This window comes from Podarcis muralis, chromosome Z (assembly GCF_964188315.1).
Source record: "Podarcis muralis chromosome Z, rPodMur119.hap1.1, whole genome shotgun sequence".
NCBI lineage: Eukaryota > Metazoa > Chordata > Lepidosauria > Squamata > Lacertidae > Podarcis > Podarcis muralis.
In genome coordinates this window covers 4,354,241-4,376,523 of record NC_135673.1, presented here as the reverse complement: position 1 = coordinate 4,376,523, position 22,283 = coordinate 4,354,241, and the positions used below count along the sequence as shown (strand labels likewise).

Here is a 22,283-nt window from a genome sequence, read left to right as displayed (position 1 = left end):
GCTGTCGAAGACAGAATCAGAATTCAAAATGACCTTAACAGATTGTAGAACTGGGCCTGAATTAACAAAATGAGTTTCAGTGGGGACAAATGTAAGGTTCTGCACTTAGGCAGGAAGAACCAGATGCACAAAATAAGATGGGGGGGGGACCTGGCTTACTTTCACAGTACCTGTGAAAAGGATTTGAGGGTCTTGGTGGACCACAAGCTTAACATGAGCCAACAGGGTGATGCAGCAGCAAAAAAAGCTGACGCTGTGTGTCAACAGAAGTATAGTGTCCAAATCAAGGGAAGTAATAGTACTACAGTGGTACCTCGGGTTAAGTACATAATTCATTCCAGAGGTCTGTGCTTAACCTGAAACTGTTCTTAAGCTGAAGCACCACTTTAGCTAATGGGGCCTCCCACTGCCGCCGCACCAAGCACTCCTCCTCCTGAAGCAAAGTTCTTAACCTGAGGTACTATTTCTGGGTTAGCAGAGTCTGTAACCTGAAGCATATGTAACCTGAAGCATATGTAACCCGAGGTACAACTATACTACTCTATTCTGCCTTGGTCAGACCACACCCCGAATACTGTGTCCCGTTCTGGGCACCACAATTTAAGAAGGATGTTGACAAGCTGGAACGTGTGCAGAGGGGCGCAACCATGATGATTAAGGGCCTGGAAACCAAACCGTATGAGGAGCATTTGAAGGAGCTGGGTATGTTTAACCTGTAAAAGAGGAGACTGAGAGGAGATCTTTCATCTTCAAATATCACGTGGTCACATGGAAGATGGAGCAAGCTTGTTTTTATCTTGCTTTAGAGCAGGGGTAGTCAACCTTTTTGGGACGCGGGTGGTGCTGTGGGTTAAAGCCTCAGCGCCTAGGACTTGCCGATCGAAAGGTTGGCGGTTCGAATCCCCGCGGCGGGGTGCGCTCCCGTCGCTCGGCCCCAGCGCCTGCCAACCTAGCAGTTCGAAAGCACCCTCGGGTGCAAGTAGATAAATAGGGACCGCTTACTAGCGGGAAGGTAAACGACGTTCCGTGTGCTGCGCTGGCTCGCCAGATGCAGCTTGTCACGCTGGCCACGTGACCCGGAAGTGTCTCGGGACAGCGCTGGCCCCCGGCCTCTTGAGTGAGATGGGCGCACAACCCTAGAGTCTGTCAAGACTGGCCCGTACGGGCAGGGGTACCTTTACCTTTACCTTAGTCAACCTTTTTTATACCTACCGCCCACTAATGCATCTTTCTTGATGGTAAAATGTCCTTACTGCCCATCGGTGCTCAGGGGGAAGGAGGATTCAGCTTGTGCCGTAGAACCCCCTACCGCCCACCTAGAATCCTGGAACACAGACTAGTGGGCCATAGGAACCAGGTTGACAACCCCTGCTCTAGAGGATAGGGCTTGATCCAATGATCAAATTATAAGAAATGAGATTCCGACTAAACATCATAAAAAACTTTCTGACAATAAAAGCTGTTCCACAGTGGAATGGTCTCCTTCGGGGGGTTGTGGACTCTCCTTCCTTGGAGGTTTTTAAGCAGAGGTTGGATGGCCATCTGTTAGGGATGCTTTGGCTGAGATTCCTGCATTGCAGGGGGTTGGACTAGATGACCCTCGGGGTCCCCTCCAATGCTACAGTTCTATGATTCTATGAACCCACTGCCAGAAAGCCTTCTCTGACGAAGGCCCACACGGATCGCCTGTTTCGCTGAGCCATGCAAGGCATTAGTACCTCCCAAATTGGCATGAATAGGCCACATCTCCTGTGTGGGAACTTTTTTTACGCCAAAGGCAGACCGCTTTGGTTAATCTTCAGACGTGAGTGGTTGGTGCCGCTCTCCTGTTTGCCGCCGCCGAGCCGATCTAATCTCTTTGCTTTTGTGTGTGTGGGTCCAGCAGAGATCTCGGGCCCTGAATTAACATAAACAGATAAAGCTTTTGTCTGTGTGGCGCACTGCTCAGCCTTGAGGCTTCGCGGCCTTGTCCCGGCAACATTTTCCTAGACAGGCTGTGTGGTGCAGGACCCAGAAAAGGGAAGGGTGACGCAGCCTGTAGAGCCCAGATAAGCGACTGTTTGTCTTCCTCTGGATGCTGCCGGCAGTGGGGTTGGCCTAGGTTGGTACACTGAGGAAATATGGGACAATAGGTGGGGTAGAGGACACAGCGTCATGGAAGCAGCCTGGGCCGTGACCTTAAGAGTAAGGGACTCGCAGGAATCTGTCCTGTGCCGGCTTGGCTTCTACTTCATCCCGCTGTGTGCATTTGTCTTCTCAGGAGTCAGGTGTCATTTGTTGCCATTTGCCCCCCACCCACAGCATTTTGTATACATTATGCATCTCCATCAAGAGGGGTCAGGAAACTGGGATTTGACACCCTGTGAGAACACATTGAATTGTGAGTGGTGCGTCTGCATCTAAACCGTGCAGAATGGAAAAGATCTGTTTACTGCATTGTTCATTTAAAGGTAAAGGGACCCCTGACCGTTAGGTCCAGTCATGACCGACTCTGGGGTTGTGGCGCTCATCTCACTTTATAGGCTGAGGGAGCCGGCGTACAGCTTCCGGGTCATGTGGCCAGCATGACTAAGCCGCTTCTGGCGAACCAGAGCAGCACATGGAAACGCCGTTTATCTTCCCGCTGGAGCGGTACCTATTGATCTACTTGCACTTTGACATGCTTTCGAACTTCTAGGTTGGCAGGAGCAGGGACCGAGCAACAGGAGCTCACCCCTTTGCGGGGATTCGAACTGCTGACCTTCTGATTGGCAAGTCCTAGGCTCTGTGGTTTAACCCACAGCGCCACCCGCGTCCCAATTGTTCATTTACACCCTGTTAAATAGGCACTATCAGTGAAATGTCTTCGCAGAGGCTGGGCAGCCAGCTGCCAGGGAGGGTGCTGTAGAATCGTGCACTGCAAGGTCTGCACTGAGCTCTGAGCTGGGCTCACAGGTGTCAACTTGAATAAAATATGCATAATCGATCACAAGATACTGCTTGCACATACCATTTGAATGGCAATGCCCATCAACGTTGAGGGAAACACCTCAAATATTTTATTGGGGGGCCCGAAGTGACCTCGGCCCCTAGGGAGTTGGCTCCTATGGCAGGGCTAGATGAACCTCCATTGCGCCAGCTAATATTCCCACATGTTTTCCAGAGGCAGATCCGTCCCCATATTAGGGAAGGCCACAATAGTCCAGAATTGGGGACTATATTATTATTATTATTATTATTATTATTATTATTATTATTATTAATCTGATACAATGGTACCTCTGGATGCGAACAGGATCCGTTCCTGAGCCCCGTTTGCATCCAGAAGCAAACGCAACCCGTGTCTGCATGTGCATGGGTCGTGACTTTGCCACTTCTGTGCATGCGTGTAACGTCATTTTGACCATCTGCACATCCGCGAGTGGCAAAACCCGGAAGTAACGTGCTCTGTTACTTCTGGGTCGCCCCAGAACGCAACCCGAAAATACTTATCCCGAAGTTACTTCAACCCGAGGTATGACTGTACTATTAATTACATTTCTATACCAGGGCAGTTATTATATAAAAGCACAAAACTGCATACATTCATGCCTGAGCATTTTTGCCAGCTTGCAATTTTGCCCTCAAAATCTGGTAATGCCGCTTGCTTGCTTGCTTGCCTGGATGGAGGACAGAGAGGGGTGTGTGAGTGTGTGCAGGAACTCCTGTGACAAAGGTAAAATAAGCATTCATTCCTCCACCTGCTTTTGCCTCTTGCCCCATCCAACCCTGGCACATGGCCCTCAAAAGGTTTCCCAGACTGGAATATGGCCCTCAGGTTGAGGAAAAGGTTCCCAGGCCTCTCTCTTCAAACTTCTCCTCTAGCCCACATGCATTCTTGGATTAACGTGCCATTCTGCTAATTGCCAGACTCCAAGCTATAATCGAGAGAGTCTTCATGCCCTTCCAATGTGATCAGTTACTTGTAATTAAGATTAGTATTAGACCAGGGATGGTGAACCTGTGGCTGTCCAGACATTGCTGGACTCCAACTCCCATCAGCCCTTACTAGCATGAACAATGATTATGGGAGTCCAATAAACATCTGGAGGACCACTGTTTCCCTCCCCTGTTAGCAGGAGATGAGTTCTGAAGGGTTGTGCCAAATCAACTTGGGAATTATGACACATTTGTGGATGTTAAGGCTATCAGTGGCTGCTAGTCATGATGGATGTGTTACCACCAATATCAGAGGTGGTGTGCCTCTGAGTCTCAGCAGATGGGCATCACAATTGTGAGAGTGCCATTGTGCTGGTGCCCTCTGATAGGCTTTCCAGAGGCATCTCATAGATCACTGTGAGAAGAGGATGCTGAACTAGAGATGCCTTTGGTCTGATCAAACAGCCAAGCTCTTCTGTGGGTTTGAAGAAAGGATTTGAAAGAAGAGAGGGAGGTGGCATCTTGATGCAAATTTCAGAGGACCACACTAGGAGCCTTATTATTTATGCATGCCCAGGACCTCCCTACGCACTACCCAGGCTTGGGCTCCAGAGAGGTCACTTCAGTGCTGCTAATGCAGTGGTTTGACTTCACCCCTGAAGGTGAACTCCATTGTTCCTTGAGATAGAGGAGTGCCAACATCACGCCTTGCCTCTAAGCAGCTCAAGGTAGAACACATGGCCTGTCCCTTCTTCATTTCATCCTCACAGTGACCCTGTGATGTAGCTTAGGCCGACAGTTTGGCGACTGGCCCTAGGTCACCTGGTGAGCGGTCACCTGGTAAACGGCGTTTCCATGCGCTGCTCTGGTTTGCCAGAAGCGGCTTAGTCATGCTGGCCACATGACCCGGAAGCTGTACGCTGGCTCCCTCGGCTCATCTCATCGGCGAGATGAGCGCCGCAACCCCAGAGTCGGTCATCACTGGACCTAATGGTCAGGGGTCCCTTTACCTTATGTTAGTGTTGCCATAACCACGATTTCAAAAGTGGAATTGACGTCTGGGGAATTTTTTCCAAAGGCGGTGCTTTGTCCAAGTCAATTGAAATATGGCAACCCTGCATAGAATCATAGAATGCTAGAGATGGAAGGGGCCATAAGAGTCATCTAGTCCAACCCCCTGCAATTCAGGAATCTTTTGTCCAATATGAGACTGGAACCCAGGAGCCTGAGATTAAGAGTCTGATGCTCTACCAACTGAGCTATGTCATCCAGCTATTCAAGTTGCTAGTTAAGCACTGAAATGTAAAGGTTCTTTTTCCAGCAGCACATTTGGCTACTGAACAGAAGCCATGACCTTCTGTTGCCATTATCTTTTTTTCCCCCCAGTTTAAATCTCTTTAATCCATTTGGCAATAATTAAAAAATATATATACACGTCATTCTATGCAACTGTACCAGGTTACATTATTATTTTTTTGATAAAATATTTATTAAGATTTTTACATTACAAAATAGAAAAAGAAAAAATACAAAATACAAATAGTTAAAAACAATCAATCTTTTCATCACATTATTTTTCATTTACTTGTTTCTCGGACCTCCTCCTACCTCCCTTTTTTGTATTCTAATTCAATTTATTAGCTCAGCAGTTTCTCTCCCTCTTTATTCTACCCAAATCTTTAATCTTAAATTATTATACCCTTGAATTTTTACTTATAAAAACCATTTTTTCATATTCTTTTAAACCACTGCCGCTAGAAACCACTTAATTTCAATCCAACATCATTCTAACATTCATTAATTTTACAATGTCTCTGTAGATAGTCTTTAAATTTCTTCCAATCTTCTTCCACTGACTCTTCTCCCTGGTCTCGGATCCTGCCAGTCATTTCTGCCAATTCCATGTAGTCCATCACCTTCATCTGCCATTCTTCCAGAGTGGGTAAATCTTGTGTCTTCCAATGTTTTGCAATAAGTATTCTTGCTACTGTTGTAGCGTACATAAAGAAAGTTCTGTCCTTCTTTAACACCGATTGGTCAACTATGCCCAGGAGAAAGGCCTCTGGTTTCTTAAGGAAGGTATATTTAAATACCTTTTTCAATTCATTATATATCGTCTCCCAGAAAGCCTTAATCCTTGGGCACGTCCACCAAAGGTGAAAGAATGTACCTTCAGTTTCTTTACATTTCCAACATTTATTATCGGGCAAATGATAGATTTTTGCAAGCTTAACTGGGGTCATGTACCACCTGTATATCATTTTCATAATATTCTCTCTTAGGGCATTACATGCAGTAAACTTCATACCTGTGGTCCATAACTGTTCCCAGTCAGCAAACATAATATTATGTCCAATATCTTGTGCCCATTTAATCACAACAGATTTCACCATTTCATCCTGAGTATTCAATTTCAACAGCAAGTTATGCTGGCTGTTGTACCAGGTTACATTATTCCTTACAGCAATCAATGAAGACACCAACGTCTTTTAAATAGTTCTCTTTCTCAAAATTCAGGCTGTGTGTTAAAGGGAGTGATCCCCGCCAGCATGAATCTTCCATTGGAGGCTACAGCATGAGACAGTCCTTAGCAGCACAGGTGAACTGTGGTGTAGCTACCACAATAAATTAAGATTCCCTTCACCTAGAGGGCAGTGGTTGATTTGCAAGAGACTTCATTCCTTCCATGAAGGACAACGGCTAGAGGAGCTTGACATCCAAGGCAGGCCCCCATCAGGCATCGTTGAGCTGTCGGGCCACGTTGAGGATGTGCTTTGCCCCTCTGCTCAGGAGGAGCTCAGCCACCTGAATGCCTAACTTCTCTGCAGCCACTTGAGCAGACTGAGAGAAATTCTTTGCAGTGATGCCAACATGCTGGATGTCATCGTTGGGGCCATCTTCGTTCTCATGTGGAAAATAATTCATGCTTGCTTGCATGGTCTCACGTAGGCTCTCTGATCCATCAAGGCTGTAGACTGCTCCAGTCAAATATAACTGGAAGTCCTTCAGCACGGTGTTCACTGCCACAGGGACACTGCAGCCGCCTTCCAAGTGCTTCATGAAGGCCCTCTCTGCAATGCAACGCAGCACCGTCTCACCATCGTGCAGGACGGACACCATATCGAGGATCTCCTGGTCCCTGGCTCTCACCTCCACTGCTAGGGCTCCCTGCCCAACTGCGTACAAGCAGTCTGAGGGGCTCAGGACTTGACCAATGCGGCTGTCCCAGCCCATCCGCCTGAGGCCAGCCACTGCCAGGACGATGGCGCTGAAATCCTCCTTCTCATCCAGCTTCTTCAAGCGAGTGTTCAAATTTCCCCTAATATCCCTGAATTCCAGGTGAGGGAACTCTCTCTTCAGCTGAGCTGCTCGGCGAAGCGAGCTGGTCCCGATCACACTCTTCTCAGGGAGGCTGTGGAGGCTCTTGCCTGCATGCTTAGGGTGGAAGACGACTGCATCATACGGACTCTCTCTCTTGCAAATGGCCCCGATGGTGAAGCCAGGCGGGAGGGATGTGGGCAGGTCCTTCAGGGAGTGAACCACCAAGTCAACCTCATTTCTTTCCAGTGCATTTTCCAGTTCCTTTGTAAATAGGCTTTTCTCACCAATCTTGGACAGAGCTTTGTCCAGGATCTTGTCACCTGTGGTTGACATGGCAACAATCTCAAAGCGGAGGCGAGGGTGGCGCTCCTGCAGCATCTGAACCACGCTGTCCGTCTGGATCCGGGCGAGCTGGCTTTCCCTTGTTCCCACGCGGATAGTCTCTTTCCTCAAGCCATTCTTCTCCGAGGCGGGCGGCGAGCTGGTCATGTCGCTGGTGGCGCCGAGCAGCGAAGGGGGCCGGCAGGCAGGCAGGCGAGGCGATTGATGGAGAGAGTCCTGCTCTGGGTCGACTAGGCGCTGCCGGTTCTATCGCCGCTCCGCGGAGCCACGCATGCGCTTCCCCGTCCCGGACGTCACTTCTGGCTTCTTTTGCTATTATCTTGATAAACTGTCAGAGAACTGTTTTCTGAGGAATAACGCAATTAACTCAAATAGGAGCTTTCCAATTCCCTCCTCTCAGCCCACCACAGCCCTCCCCCTGTCCTTCCCAGTCTGAGAATTAGTGGAATGGGGAGAAAGTTAACTTCCTCGCTTGTTTCAATGTTTTGTCTGGGGCATCATGTGATTTCAAGCAGGGCTGAGTTGGGACAGGAAGTCTCCCATGCTAGGTTTCATTCAGCTCATGTGACAATTGAGGGGAAGTTTCTATTTTTTTATTTTTTTAAAAAAATTATTTAAAAAAAAAATTATTTAAACAAAATTATTTTAAAAAAAGAAACTTAAGCAGAAAGATACAGCCCACTACAAATCAGTGTTGTATGAGAGGAGCAGAGAGATCCTGAGGTGAATTTCTCTCTGCTATTATTTGGATATAAATAACAGATAGAAAGGCAGATGTTGCTATTTCCCCACATTCCTTGCTTCCCCCAGGAATGAAAAGTCCTAGGGGCACGCTGCAATGTTTAGCTGATAGATCAGCATGAACTTATGGTGACTTTGTAATATTTACTTTATTGCCCAATATATAAGCAGAGCATTTGGGAAATAAATAAATACTCCTTCATCAAGCAGCAAATCCACCAACAATTGTTTAAGATCATTATAAAGCATTGGTCTTCAGGTGAGCTCAGTATTTACAACAGGGGTAGCTAATGTGCTTCTCTGCAAACGTTGTCGGACTCTACCACCCATTGTCACTCACTATTGGCCATTTGGAGAACACTAACTGGCAGCGGCTCTTCATGGTAGCAGGCTGGGGTCTCTCCCAACCCTACCTGGAGATAGATGCTTAGGGCTGAGCCTTCTGCATGCAAGGTAGATGCTCCACCACTGGGACACAATCCTTACCCCAGAAGAGCATTCTGGTTGTGGAAGGGGGGTTGTTGACATTCACATGACAAACTCATTTTGTATGGATGGATGAAAATGCACTTAGTTGTTACAACCCTTTATTGCTTCCCTGTGCTGTTCCAGTGCTATATTAAATGCCTAGGATGAGCATGATTATCAATATTCCTTCCACTGATGGAAATACAAGCGACAGACTGTAAGATGTAGTCTTCATCTGAAGGATGGTGACTAAACCACTTCACTGAGAGCAAACTAACACACATAGGAAGCCCATTAGAAATTCTTCAAACCTCCCCCAGGTCTAGTCTCTTGTGCTCTCCAGCTGGCTGTAAAACATGGACTGGAAGTGCTAGACCATGGCAAACTGGAACAAAACGAACATGGACTGGATTATCCTGACATTACACTAATGAGGTTTCAGTTTCTTATTTTCTCTGGTTTAGATTCAGGTCTCTGCATTTCTACACCGATAAAATAAATCCTCATAAATATGTCAGCATTCTTGTGTTAATTTCTCTTGATAAACACATCTTAGCAACCTATTTCTATTTTTATAAGGCAATTTCTTTATGTCATCTTCACACATATGTGCATTATATCCTCTTTCCCCTAATATACATATGTTGTATAGTGTTGGAGAACTGCAAAATTTGCAGAAGTGAGAGGGAGCAGTTTACATTCATGTAATGGTTCAAGTACAGTGGTAAGGTAAAGGTAAAGGTACCCCTGCCCGTACGGGCCAGTCTTGCCAGACTCTAGGGTTGTGCGCCCATCTCACTCAAGAGGCCGGGAGCCAGCGCTGTCCGGAGACACTTCCGGGTCACGTGGCCAGCGTGACATCGCTGCTCTGGCGAGCCAGAGCCGCACACGGAAACGCCGTTTACCTTCCCACTAGTAAGCGGTCCCTATTTATCTACTTGCACCCGGGGGTGCTTTCAAACTGCTAGGTTGGCAGGCGCTGGGACCGAGCAATGGGAGCGCACCCCGCCGCGGGGATTCAAACCGCCGACCTTTCGATCGGCAAGCACTAGGCGCTGAGGCTTTTACCCACAGCGCCACCCGCGTCCCTCAAGTACAGTGGTACCTCGGGTTAAGTACTTAATTCGTTCCAGGGATCTGTTCTTAACTTGAAACTGTTCTTAACCTGAAGCACCACTTTAGCTAATGAGGCCTCCTGCTGCCGCCGCGCCACCGGAGCCCAATTTCTGTTCTTATCTTGAAGCAAAGTTCTTAACCTGCAGCACTATTTCTGGGTTAGCGGAGTCTGTAACCTGAAGCGTATGTAACCTGAAGCGTATGTAACCCGAGGTACCACTGTAAAATGAAATAGGTTTTTTCTCATTAAAATGCTAGTTGAATCAGTTTTCTTTCTGATCACTTTATTACATTGACCCTGGTTCTTTTTTCTTCCCTTTCTAGGCCCAGTGGATGACCCAGGCTGCACCCTTCATCCAGTCAAGAATGACAAACAGGTCAAAATGCGCTACACAACTAGCAGGGTTACGAGCGGTTGCGTGGGCCGTGGGCCCAGAGACACCAACATGGAAGTCCATATTCTTAACCTAAAGTACAACATCTCACAGGTGAGCAGCTCATACAGCAGACAAATGCCCCCTTCTTTCTTGGGAGAGTTCCAGCTTCTAGAGATGTGGGATTATGTGTCACCTGTAGTAGTGCCAATTCTGCTTATTAAAGTGGTCAAGTGGGCACATGTTGGGGTAAGGCGATCTCTCAGATAAGCTGGTTCCAAGTTGTTATGTACTTATAGTAGCACTTTGAACTTGACCTGGTAGCAAATTGGCAATCAGTGCAGACCTTTGAGCACAGCTGTTGTATGCTGACAAGGCCTCACTCCCATCTGCAACTGTGCTGCAACATTCTGCACTAACTGCAGCTTCCAGATCGAGTGTGAGGGAAGCCCCACATAGAGCACAGTGCAGAAATCCAGGCTTGAAGTAACCGGTGCATGAACTACAGTGGCAATTTTTATGTAAGCTGCCTCAGAAAGCTTCAAATGAATTAATAATTATAATTATAATTATAAGTTTATTTATACTCTGTCCATCTGGCTGTGTTTCCCCAGCCACTGTTAGTTTTATTACGGTAATCTGCATCCAGATCTCTCAACCTCTTGAAAACTGATAATAGCAGTGAGGTCAGGTGAGGGAGGTGTTCTCTTTACCATCTTCAATGGTACTGTCACCACAACCCTGTGAGTTACGGATTACCACAATCGAAATTGTTTGTTTGCCTGCTACTTTTCAATGGCAAGCCATGCTTGAAACAGATCACAGCATCAGAATTATTTATTTTTCTTTGTTTCATTCTCTTTACATTCTTCCTACAAAATATCTTGAAGCAATTTAAGAACAAAAGCATAAATGTTAAAAACAATTAACAACAATTTTGTATACAAAACAATTTAAACAATGTATAAAAGCAATTGTATTCTGTCTGTCTGTCCATCCAACCTCCAGATTTATTGCTAGTGTAATTAATTGGCTAAAAATTCATACAACTTGGCTGAAGCCCTATCCCAGTTTACGTGGGAATAAGCTCAGTGGGATTTACTTCATGTAGACATGTATAGGATTGCACTTTTTTCTGGAATCAAGTTACAGCTCTAATTAGTCACCATTATACACAAGCTTCCCCCAGAACAGCCACTTAAGCATCAGTCCCTTCCAAAAAAAAAAAAAAAGGACAAAAGAGTATGGTATGCAGTTTTGCATAAAATGTGCCTATGTTGTATATATGCATGGATGCACATTTAGAAAGCATTTATATTATTTATAGAAATAAATGCATCTCACTCTGGTAGGGAAGTCTGGGTTGACCTGCTCTGTTTGCTAAAAAAAAAAAAGAGCTCGTTGTGGACAGCCAATTTCAAGGTTCTTAAACTTTAAACTGGATATATTTATTCGCTGTTTACATGTATATCGCACCCTACTTCCAAGGTGGCATGTGTGGTTATTCCGCTTGCCCATTGATCCTCACAATGCTCCGGTTTAGGTAGGTTAGGTTGAAAAAAAAGTGACTTGCCCAAGATCACCCTCTGCCTCCTGGTTTCCTTCTGATCTCCTACTCCATCTCCAGTTAATGGTCTGCGCTGGCGGTTAAAATGAAATTTAGAGATTTTTCAGAGAGCCGGAATCTTGTAAATTTCTCTTTGCAGCTGCTCAGGCCTTTAGCAATTGCCAGACAGGCAGCTTCTGAGGAGGAAAGGGAAGTATTGTGAGTGTGTGTGAGCCCTTCACACCAACAGGCCACAGCTGCTTCGGAAAACACAACAGATGCGGTCACGGATTTCCCAGGCCAACCCTGGCAGTTTCCCTTTTAAATCTGGAATGAACGGATCCAGAAACAGGCAGGATTCCCTTTGACTTTAAAACCTTCAACTGAAAAGCAACCTGTGTGGTGGCAGCACCGCTGGGGGCGTGGGGGGGGGGGAGGAGGCAGGGATGGACAAGTGCCTCCCTGAACATTTACTGACTTACTTGTTTATAGTATTTATACCCCATCCTGCAGCAGCTGACAAAATCTGGTTCTAATGAAACTGCAAAAAAAGGCATAGCAAATAAGGAAAAAAGAGAGTGGTTGGGAAGAGTGGAATGCAAGCTTGAGCACAAGTTATTTGGGTTACAGTTCTTAGAGTTGCAGCCTGTGTCAGTGGTGGTTCTGGCTGTCTTGCCCTTTATAAAGAGCAGCTTTCTCCCCCCCCCCCCCAAAAAAAAACCCCCAACAAATTTAGGAGCAGAGCTGGTGACAATAGCTCAGGCCAGGAGGAGAGATCAGCTCCTGCCTCGCACTATACATTTAAAGCATTGGGATGCCACTTTAAACCAGGGGTCGGCAACCACAAGAGGCCCATGTGGGTTGTTTAACCGGCCCATGGACCCCCGCCGCCCGCTCAGGGACCTCTGTTGCCTGCTCAGTCAGCTCTCCTGCAGCCAATGGTAAGCTGCGCACGCCTCCTCTGCGCCGGAAATAGCGTTTGCGCATGTGTGCGTGCACAGATACACTCCAGCCCACCGTGGGACTGTGAACCGGCCCAAGTAAAAAAAAACTTTGCCGACCCCTGCTTTAAACTGTGCTGGCTTCCCCCAAAGAACTCTGGGAGCTGTAGTTCTTTAAGGTGCTGAGAGATGTTATGACAACCCCCTATTCTCCTCACAGGGCTGCAGTTCCCCAAGCTCCTTGTGAAGAGGCATCAGTTGTTAATTTACTCTGGAAATTGTCACCGTGTGATGAGGATGGGGGGAGTGTCCTCCGAAAACATCTCAAATCCCTTAAATTACAGCTCTCAGAATTCTTGGGAGTTGGGAACCATGGCTGTTTAAAGTGCTGTCCTAGCACCTTAAATGTATGGTGTTGTCAGGGTTGCTTCAAGATCCTAGCTCACAGAGGATCACGCTAGCCAACGGTCATTAAGTAAAAGTCTTTATTGAGTTACAGTTTCCATTCTCAAGCTGCTGCGTGCAACCCTACGTCTAGTAGCTAGATCGGCGAAGCTCCGTCTGAATCTCCGCCCCTCGTACACCAACTTAATATCCTAGCCCTGCTCCACCTTTTCCGCCTGACTGTTCTTCTCTGGGTCCCTCTGCCCCCCTGGGTCTCTTCCTTCCGGGATTCTTCGGACGCTGACCCCCCGGACTCTCCTGTCTCCTTGCGCCGGGCTTTAGGACCCGGCTCTCTTTCCGGGCTGCCTACTGCGCCTCCTTCCTGTGCATTTGAACTTGGCGCGCGCGCCCAACCTTCCACCTTCCGTCTAACCGTTTCTTCGCTCCCAGATGGAGGTGTGGCCACCCCTGACTCGTGCCCTCCCTCCTGCTGTGAGCTGCCAGCGCTTGCCCCCTGGCTCCTTTCCTCTTCCCTGCTCTCTGGCGGTGACGCTGGACCCGATCTCCAACTGCTCTCCTCTGATTCCCCTCTGGCTCTATCTCCCTGGGGTGCCCCCCTAAACTCCCCCCTTGCCTTGGCCACTGGTGCTCCTTTCTGTGAATCCTCCGACTCACTGGAGAGACTCGGAGATCTCGGGTCGTCGTCATCGCTCATCCTTTCTTCTGCCTCCTCCCCTTCGCTCTCTGTTTCCTCCCTTGCCCTTGCCTCTGCTCCTGAACCCCTGACATCCATCCCCCCCTCGAAGCCCCCCACTCCCCCTTCCCCTCCTTCCGGTGCTGGAGCTGGGTGCTGCTGCGTCAAGGAGACGAATGTCGGGTACCGTTCGGTTCCCGTAGCGGGCCTCCCTCCGAAGTCTTCCGGTTCTTCCTCCCTTCTCTCGTCGACGACGGTCACCTCTGCTTCCATCTCTGTGCCGCCGTGCTCGAAACCTGGATCGTCCCCGAAAATGTCCATGTCCGTCTCTCCCTCGCTTCCTCCAGGCGGCGTTGCTCGGCCTGGACCTTCTTGCCACTTCCTGCGCCACTGTTCCTCTGGTTTGTCGTCCCACCAATACGAGGGTTCTGAGGCAGATCCCGAGGGCGACCCCTCCGGGGAACGGACGTCTCGTATCGGGTCCTCGTCAGAGTCGAACCCCCGGAACGTGCTGCCCGAAAGCGTGGGTGTGAAAAGCCAGTCGTCGAAAAAGTCTGCTGGCATCGGTCTATGTGGGAAGAGGGCATGAAACTCGTCTTTGAGCAGAGGTTCGTCCAAGGCGTAGTCCGGCACCCAACTGTTCGCACTGGCCGGGGTGCCCTCCCTGGCGAGAAAGTATTCTACCCCTTCTTCCCCCCATCTGGAATCCAAAATCTCTGTGACTTCGTTGATGCGCTCCTTCTGTGCCACTCCTGCGTGCCCTGTTCTGTCTCTGGCCGGACTCTGCGCCGTTCCGGGTTCCTGAAACCTGTGCGGTGCCTTGTAGGGAGTGAGCACCGATCTGTGGAATACCGGATGCATTCTGGAACCCTCTGGAAGCGCCAGCCTGAAGGCCACCGGGTTGACCTGCTCTTCGACTTGATAGGGCCCCAGTTGCTTATGCCCTAGTTTCTTCTTGGCCAACGACCTGGCCGGCACTGCGTGGGCTGCTAACCAGACCCAGTCCCCCACGCGTAGCTCTTCGCCAACCCTTCTGCGTTTGTCCGCTTGTACCTTGTATGCGTGCTTGGCCAGCTCCAGGTGGCGCCTCAGCTGATCGTGGACTTCCTGCAGTTCCGACGCGAACGCATCTGCCGTCTGCGGCTCCCCTTCCCCCAGCCTTTCCAGTCCCGGGAAGGTTCTGGGGTGCCTCCCGTTGTTGGCGAAGAACGGTGTGACCCCCGTGGACACGTGCTTCGTGTTGTTGTAAGCGAACTCGGCGAGCGGCAGGTAATCCACCCACGTCGCAGGCTGTTGATTTGCATAGCACCTCAAGTACTGCTGCATGATGGCATTGACCCGCTCTGCTTGCCCGTTGGTTTGCGGGTGTCTCGCCGACGCCAGGTTGATCTTGACGTTCAGGAAGCCCATCAGCCGCTGCCAGAAATTTGAGATGAACTGCCGCCCCCGGTCGGACAGAATAGACCGTGGCAGACCGTGAACCTTGAACACGTGGTCTATGAACAGTTTGGCGGTTTGTTCCGCCGTGGCCACCTTCGCACACGGAATGAAATGTGCCATCTTGGAGAACAAGTCCACCACCACCAGCACTGCCGTCTTGCCCCTCGAGCTGGGCAGATCCGTGACAAAGTCCAGGGCCACCCTCTCCCAAGGTTCGGCCGGAGTTTGCAGCGGTTCCAACAGTCCGGCCGGCGGTCTAAGCACTGGCTTCGCCCTCTGGCAGGTGTCACACCTCGCCACGTAGTCCGCGACCTCCCTTCTCATTCCAGGCCACCAGAAATCCCTGGCTACTAGTTCCACCGTCTTCTCCTTGCCGAAGTGCCCTGCAGTGGGCGCGTCGTGCAGCTGCTGCAGCACCTTGGCGCGAAGTTCGTCTCCCGGCACGTAGATGGCCCCTTTACGGATGAGCAATCCATCTCTTAGCTGGAAACCGTCGGCCGCTGCTTTGCCCCTTTGCACCTCTGAGATCTTTGCTTGCGCGAAGGAGTCCCCTTGCAACGCTCGTCGCACCGCCTCCAGATCCACGGTTGCCGCGGCGCACGCCCACACTGTTGGTGCGAAGATGTGCATGGCGGCCGCTGGCGTTGCTTCCTCCAGATACTGTGGCTTGCGGGAGAGAGCGTCCGCCATGATGTTGGTGTCCCCCGGGACATACTCTATTCGGAAGTCGAAGTTCGCAAAGAACTCAGCCCAACGTATCTGCCTTTGGTTCAGGAACTGTGCCGTGCGCCAGTGCTCTAGGTTCTTGTGGTCCGTGCAAACTTGCACCGTGTGCTTGGCGCCGATCAGAAAGTGCCTCCACGCCTTGAACGCTGCATGAATGGCCAGCAACTCCCTGTCCCATATGGTGTAGTTCTGCTCGGACTTGCTGAGCTTCCTGGAGTAAAACGCTCCCGGTCGCCACACCCCCTGCGGGTCTTTCTGCAGCAGGACCGCCCCCACGGCTCTGTCCGAGGCGTCAGTCTCCACCCTCATCGGCTTGCTGGGGTTGACATGAAGCAGCTGCTCTTCCGACGCGAAGAGACGCTTGAGTGCCTGAAAGGACTGTTCCGCCTGCTCTGTCCAAATGAACTTCTTTTTCTTGGAGCTAAGCGTGTCAGTGATGGCCGCCGTCTGCATAGCGAAGCCCTTGATAAACTTGCGATAGAAGTTCGCAAAGCCGACAAACCGTTGGACCTCCTTCCGGTTGCGCGGGCTCTTCCAATCCAACACCGCTCGAACCTTGGCGCTGTCCATGGCGAGCCCCTTGTCAGACAGCTTGTAGCCCAGAAAATCCACCTCCGTCACGTCAAATTGGCACTTCTCCAGCTTGGCGTAGAGCCTATGGTGCTTCAGCCTGTGCAGTACTTCCTTGACGTGTTTGTCATGCTCCTGTTGCGACTCCGAAAAGATCAGGATGTCATCTAAGAAACAGACGCACGTCTTGTAGAGAAGTCCCGCCAACACGTGATGCATGAATGCTTGAAAAACGTGGGAGCCATTTTGCAATCCAAAAGGCATAACTCTATATTCGTAGGTCCCCAGTGGCGTGAACATGGCTGTTTTCCACTCGTCTCCCTCCCGCATGCGAATGAGGTTGTACGCACCTCGCAGATCCAATTTGGTGAACACTCTGCCCTTCCGCACCTTTGCGAGGAGGTCGTCAATTCGGGGCATGGGGAAGTCCGACGGCTTAGTCACACTGTTCAAGATCCTGTAATCCACTACGAGCCTCTTTTGGGGCGTATCCCGCTTCTTAACGAAGAACACCGGGCTGCCTCCCACCGCCTTGGACTCTCGGATGAAACCGCGCTCCAAATTATGATCTATGAACTCCTTGAGTTCTTGCAGCTCGTCCTCTGACATGGAATACAGTCTCCCCTTAGGCAGCGCCGCCCCTGGCAGCAGGTCAATCTTGCAGTCATATGGCCTGTGAGGGGGTAGCCTGTCTGCCTCCTTCTCGCAGAAAACTTCCAAAAATTCTGCGTACTTGTGGGGAATCGCTTGCAGCGTGCCTAGCAGTAGCTGTGACTCCTCTTCCTCTCCTTCCTGCCTGGGCACGATGCAGTGTTCAGCACAAAAGGAAGAGCCGAAGGTCAGCTGCCTCTGGTACCAAGCCAGCGTTGGGCTGTGTTTGTCCAGCCAACTCATGCCCAACACAATGGGCGTGTCCGACAATTGAGTGACGTTGAAGCTGATGACTTCTTGGTGATTCCCAAGTCGCATCACCATCGGTGGCGTCTGCTGCACCACTTGCCCTCCTAGCAGCTCCCTGCCATCCACCGTGACCACCTGCAGGGGCAGTGTGGCCGGCAGCAACTGTATAGCATGCTGGTTGACGAAGTCCTGCCCCATAAAGTCCGCATTGCTGCCTGAGTCAATGGTGATTGGCACGTCCATGGTGATGCCATTGGGCAGCTGGAGCGACGCGGTGAGCCTCACCACTGGTTTGGGCGGGAGGGGGTTCACGGGCTGTAAAATCTCTGGGGACTGCATCATTAATACGTCTGGCTGGGCCCCAGTGCCTCTTCCTCCAGCCAGACAGCGTCGTTTCCCTGCTGTGGTTCTCCTTGCTGCGTTGCTGCAGTCGCCATTGCTGAGGCTGCAGTGAGCTTGTGGAGCCTCTGGGGACACTCTTTCGCCATATGCCCTGGCTCCTCACAGACGTAACACTTCCTGTTCCCTCTAGGAGGCTTCGCTTTCACTGCTGCTGGTGCTAGGGCTCTGGTTGCTGACTGAGCCCTGGCACCTCCAACCTCCATCGGTTCAGCTCCTCCCCCTGGCGGAGGCGTGGATTGCGTACGTGCTGCTTCTCTGGGAAAGAAGGAGGAGCCCCTGGCTGGTTCGCGCCCTCCACGCCCTTCGTCCCTGCTCCACGGACGTCCTTCCAGCCGTACCCCCACTGCCAGCGCCCTCTGCACGACCTCCTGGGTGGTCCGGGGTCTCTCCCCCCTCGCAATCTCATCTTTTACAGAGCTGTTTAGTCCCTCCCAGAAAAGGTCTCTTACAGGGGTCGCATCTCTGTCCCATTCTAGGGCACTGGCCAAGGCGAAAAAGCGGGCATGGTACTGCCGTACGCTGGCCCTTCCCTGCTTCAGTCCATGAATCTGTTGCCGAGCAAGATCCACGTCAATGCTTGATAAAAAACACGCATCCATCGCTTTAATAAAGGCATTCGCATTTTGGAGCGCCGGATCGTTATCCCTCCATAAATTGCGCAGCCATGCTCTGGCATCCCCATGCAAATAAGACATGATGAACCCCACTTTCTCTTGCTCATCTCTAAAATCTTTACTCAGCAGTTGCAGTGCACACAGTACGTCTGCTTTAAAATTGGGATACTGTTGCAGGTTCCCATCGAAGTGAGAGACCAGACCGCCTGTGCGTCTCCCCAACCCAATCCCCTCTGGTTTGGGTGTCTGTTGCCCTTGCTTCGTAAGCACTTCCAACCTGACCTGGAGATCCCTGTAGGCGGCAGCTGCGTCCTCCTCTCTCTTCCTGGATGCGAGAGCCTCGGCATTCAGCTGTGACACTGCTTCTCTGAGTTCCGCTATCTGCTGTTCAGCCGTCATGTCGGCTGCCGTTCGTGAGCTCACTAGTAGGCACCTGCTTCTCTCCTCTCCTCGAGGCTGTAGATGCCCACAATACAAGAGACGGAGCTTACTGTCAGGGTTGCTTCAAGATCCTAGCTCACAGAGGATCACGCTAGCCAACGGTCATTAAGTAAAAGTCTTTATTGAGTTACAGTTTCCATTCTCAAGCTGCTGCGTGCAACCCTACGTCTAGTAGCTAGATCGGCGAAGCTCCGTCTGAATCTCCGCCCCTCGTACACCAACTTAATATCCTAGCCCTGCTCCACCTTTTCCGCCTGACTGTTCTTCTCTGGGTCCCTCTGCCCCCCTGGGTCTCTTCCTTCCGGGATTCTTCGGACGCTGACCCCCCGGACTCTCCTGTCTCCTTGCGCCGGGCTTTAGGACCCGGCTCTCTTTCCGGGCTGCCTACTGCGCCTCCTTCCTGTGCATTTGAACTTGGCGCGCGCGCCCAACCTTCCACCTTCCGTCTAACCGTTTCTTCGCTCCCAGATGGAGGTGTGGCCACCCCTGACTCGTGCCCTCCCTCCTGCTGTGAGCTGCCAGCGCTTGCCCCCTGGCTCCTTTCCTCTTCCCTGCTCTCTGGCGGTGACGCTGGACCCGATCTCCAACTGCTCTCCTCTGATTCCCCTCTGGCTCTATCTCCCTGGGGTGCCCCCCTAAACTCCCCCCTTGCCTTGGCCACTGGTGCTCCTTTCTGTGAATCCTCCGACTCACTGGAGAGACTCGGAGATCTCGGGTCGTCGTCATCGCTCATCCTTTCTTCTGCCTCCTCCCCTTCGCTCTCTGTTTCCTCCCTTGCCCTTGCCTCTGCTCCTGAACCCCTGACAGGTGTGAATGAGGCCTGAGGCCTGATGGTAGTTAAAATCCTCTCAGGAGGGGGCTTTCCCTCCTCCCTTAAAATATTGTGCATGATGTGGAGAAAGTGAATAGAGAAACATTCCCCCCCCCCCCGCTCAGAATACTAGAACTTGAATGAAGCCGAATGTTGGAAGATTCAGCACAGAAAACAAAGAATAAAAATTCTCACTGTGCATAGTGAAATTTGGGGATTCACTCCCACAAGAAATAGAGGTGGCCTACAATTTGGATGGCTTTAAAAGAGGATTGTACAAATCTGTGGAGGACATCAATGACTGCTAGGGAAATAGATGTTAATAGAGGAAATTGTTTGCAAAAATGGTATGTCAGGAAGAGTTGTATATGCATATTGGGAGAAAGGCACACTAAAGTGCTCACATTTTTATGAGGACTTTTTCTTTCAGTTTAATATTCATTCATTCATTTATATATTTGTTTTCTACCTTTCCTCTAAGGAGCACAAGGTGGCACACAAAATTCTGCCTCCCCCCCCCCCCAATTTTATCCTCACAACAAGTTTGTGAGGTAGGATAGCCTGAGCATGAGTGATCGACCTCTCAGCGAGCTTTGTGGCCAAGAGGGGATTTGAATCCTGGTCTCCTGGGTCTTAGTCGAGCACCCTAACCGCTACAGCACACCATCTCTCTTGTGGGCTGCTAAGTGTGATTCATTAGCACCCCAAGCCTCTAAACAAGAGGTTGAGGGGCTATTATAGGGCTAGGGTGGCAACTAAACTTTGTACAAGACGGCTACAATATTTGTGGTCGGCATCAGAGATTTCAGTACCACTTGTGGAAAGTGAAGAGCTGGGCCTCTGAGCTCCCTCACTGCATACCACACAGAAACAAACACAAATCTGCTTCGATACAGGCAAGGGCACACAGGATTGTTGGTTTCCTCTTCAAGCTTTGTGTTTGAAGCCTGGGTCTGATGCTTACCCCCTATATTAACTGCAGTGAGAGGGAGACAGGTTGGTGACAACCTGAGGTCCTCTGTGCTTTTTCTGCAAATGCTTTCTCTAGGTTGCATGAGGTGCATACAAAGTTCAGCAGCATCACACTGGGGGCCATTATGCTGGTTTGCTTGCTGTTTCATGGATGGCAGCACTTTTCTTTTAACTTGCAGCCATTTAAGAGACAGAAAAGTCTCCCATTTTAAAATTTCTCTGTGCCGTCCATGCACGAGGGAGAACTGCATGGGCTGCTTTGGATTTCCTGGAAATTTCCACTGCATTCATTTACAGTGCTGAAGAGGCAGCGCCCAAGTTGGCACTGACCTGTGACAGGGCCTTCTTGGTGGCTGCTCCCTGTTTGTGGAACCCTTTCCCCGTGAGGTGTGTCTGGCCCCGCTTGTGTTACTATTCTGGAGGAAGGCATGGAAGGTCACTTCTGAAGGGGGCTTGAGGCAAACCATATGCACCCATTTTCATCCAGTGTGGCGTAGTGGTTAAGAGTGTCAGACTAGAGACCAAGGTTCAAATCCCCCACTGTCACAAAGTTCATCTTTCTCAGCCTAAACCAGCCCTACAGGGTTGATTGTGGGCATTAAATGAGGAGGGGGAGAAGAATCACATGTGCCGTTCATTTTGCGCTCCAACGAGAAAAATGTGGGACATAAATGCAACAATAAATAAACGCAATATCATATTTCCCTGCATTCTCTTCCCTCGGCCATTAAACAGGCCACCGGCCTCTGGCGACGTGGACAGACAGGCCCGGAAGTGGCTGAGGCCTAGATGCGGAGGAAATGATATTCACCCTATCCTGCCAGTAAATAGGATGGGAGCAAAAATCCCCCTCCTGTGTTTACAATGGGGTTGGTGGGAGGGTGGTTGCGTAGCAGCCGGCCCCTGATGTCACAACTGTGGCATCCAGACAACTGGCTCCCAGCCCCGACCGAGCGTCAGGGGAGGGTAGGCCGGGGCGGGCGGTCAGGCTCCAGCCCGAAAAGAATTACTGGAAGCCGGTTTCTATAAGCAGATCCCAGTGCTCGAGCAGGCAGGAGAAAGCCTGCCGCCATTCTGGGGGGGAGAGAAAACAATGGCTTCTGAAAAAGGGCAGGGGGCTAAAAATAGATGCGGGCCTTTGCCAAGGCAGGACGGCGGAGACTCGAGGGGTCCTGTGGCCGCCCCCACAGAGCCGTGTTTATTCATTAGCTCATGCCACTGCTATGGAGCTGAATGTGTTGAGAGAGAGAGAGCACTTGGGTCTCTCTCTGGTCGTGTTTTTTGTTTTGATTTTTGCTGTGCTCCCGCCAACCACAAGCCTCCTACAAATTTCGGAGAGAACTGCTTTGGTAGCGGTGGGCCGGGCAGATCAGTCCAAGGCTACATGTGCTACTGAGGTCACTGGCCTCCAGGTGTGACCTGAAGTCTCCAGGTTTGCCTAGACCTGTCCAGGTTTGGGGAAGGCTGAATCTCCAGGTGTGTAAGAGTGATGGTGAGGAGAAGAAGACGAAGACGACTGGCAGGATCTGGCTACAAATTATAGCATGGGCAATCTTGTAGGGTTGGAGTGTCTGCCCTCCTTC

At 50.4% G+C, this 22,283-nt stretch overlaps 1 protein-coding gene and 1 pseudogene across 2 annotated transcripts in view; one reads left to right on the top strand and one right to left on the bottom strand.

The window, feature by feature from the left end:
* ENG (endoglin) overlaps window positions 1–22,283 on the top strand; it is a 63,236-nt gene that overhangs the window by 8,968 nt on the left and 31,985 nt on the right. For both annotated transcript variants that reach the window (XM_028714697.2, XM_028714696.2), the window contains exon 2: window positions 10,210–10,373. In XM_028714697.2, the coding sequence (XP_028570530.2) occupies window positions 10,210–10,373 (164 nt within the window). The remainder of the gene's footprint in view (window positions 1–10,209; window positions 10,374–22,283) is intronic.
* Window positions 5,453–7,825, bottom strand: LOC114588909 (porphobilinogen deaminase pseudogene; annotated as a pseudogene).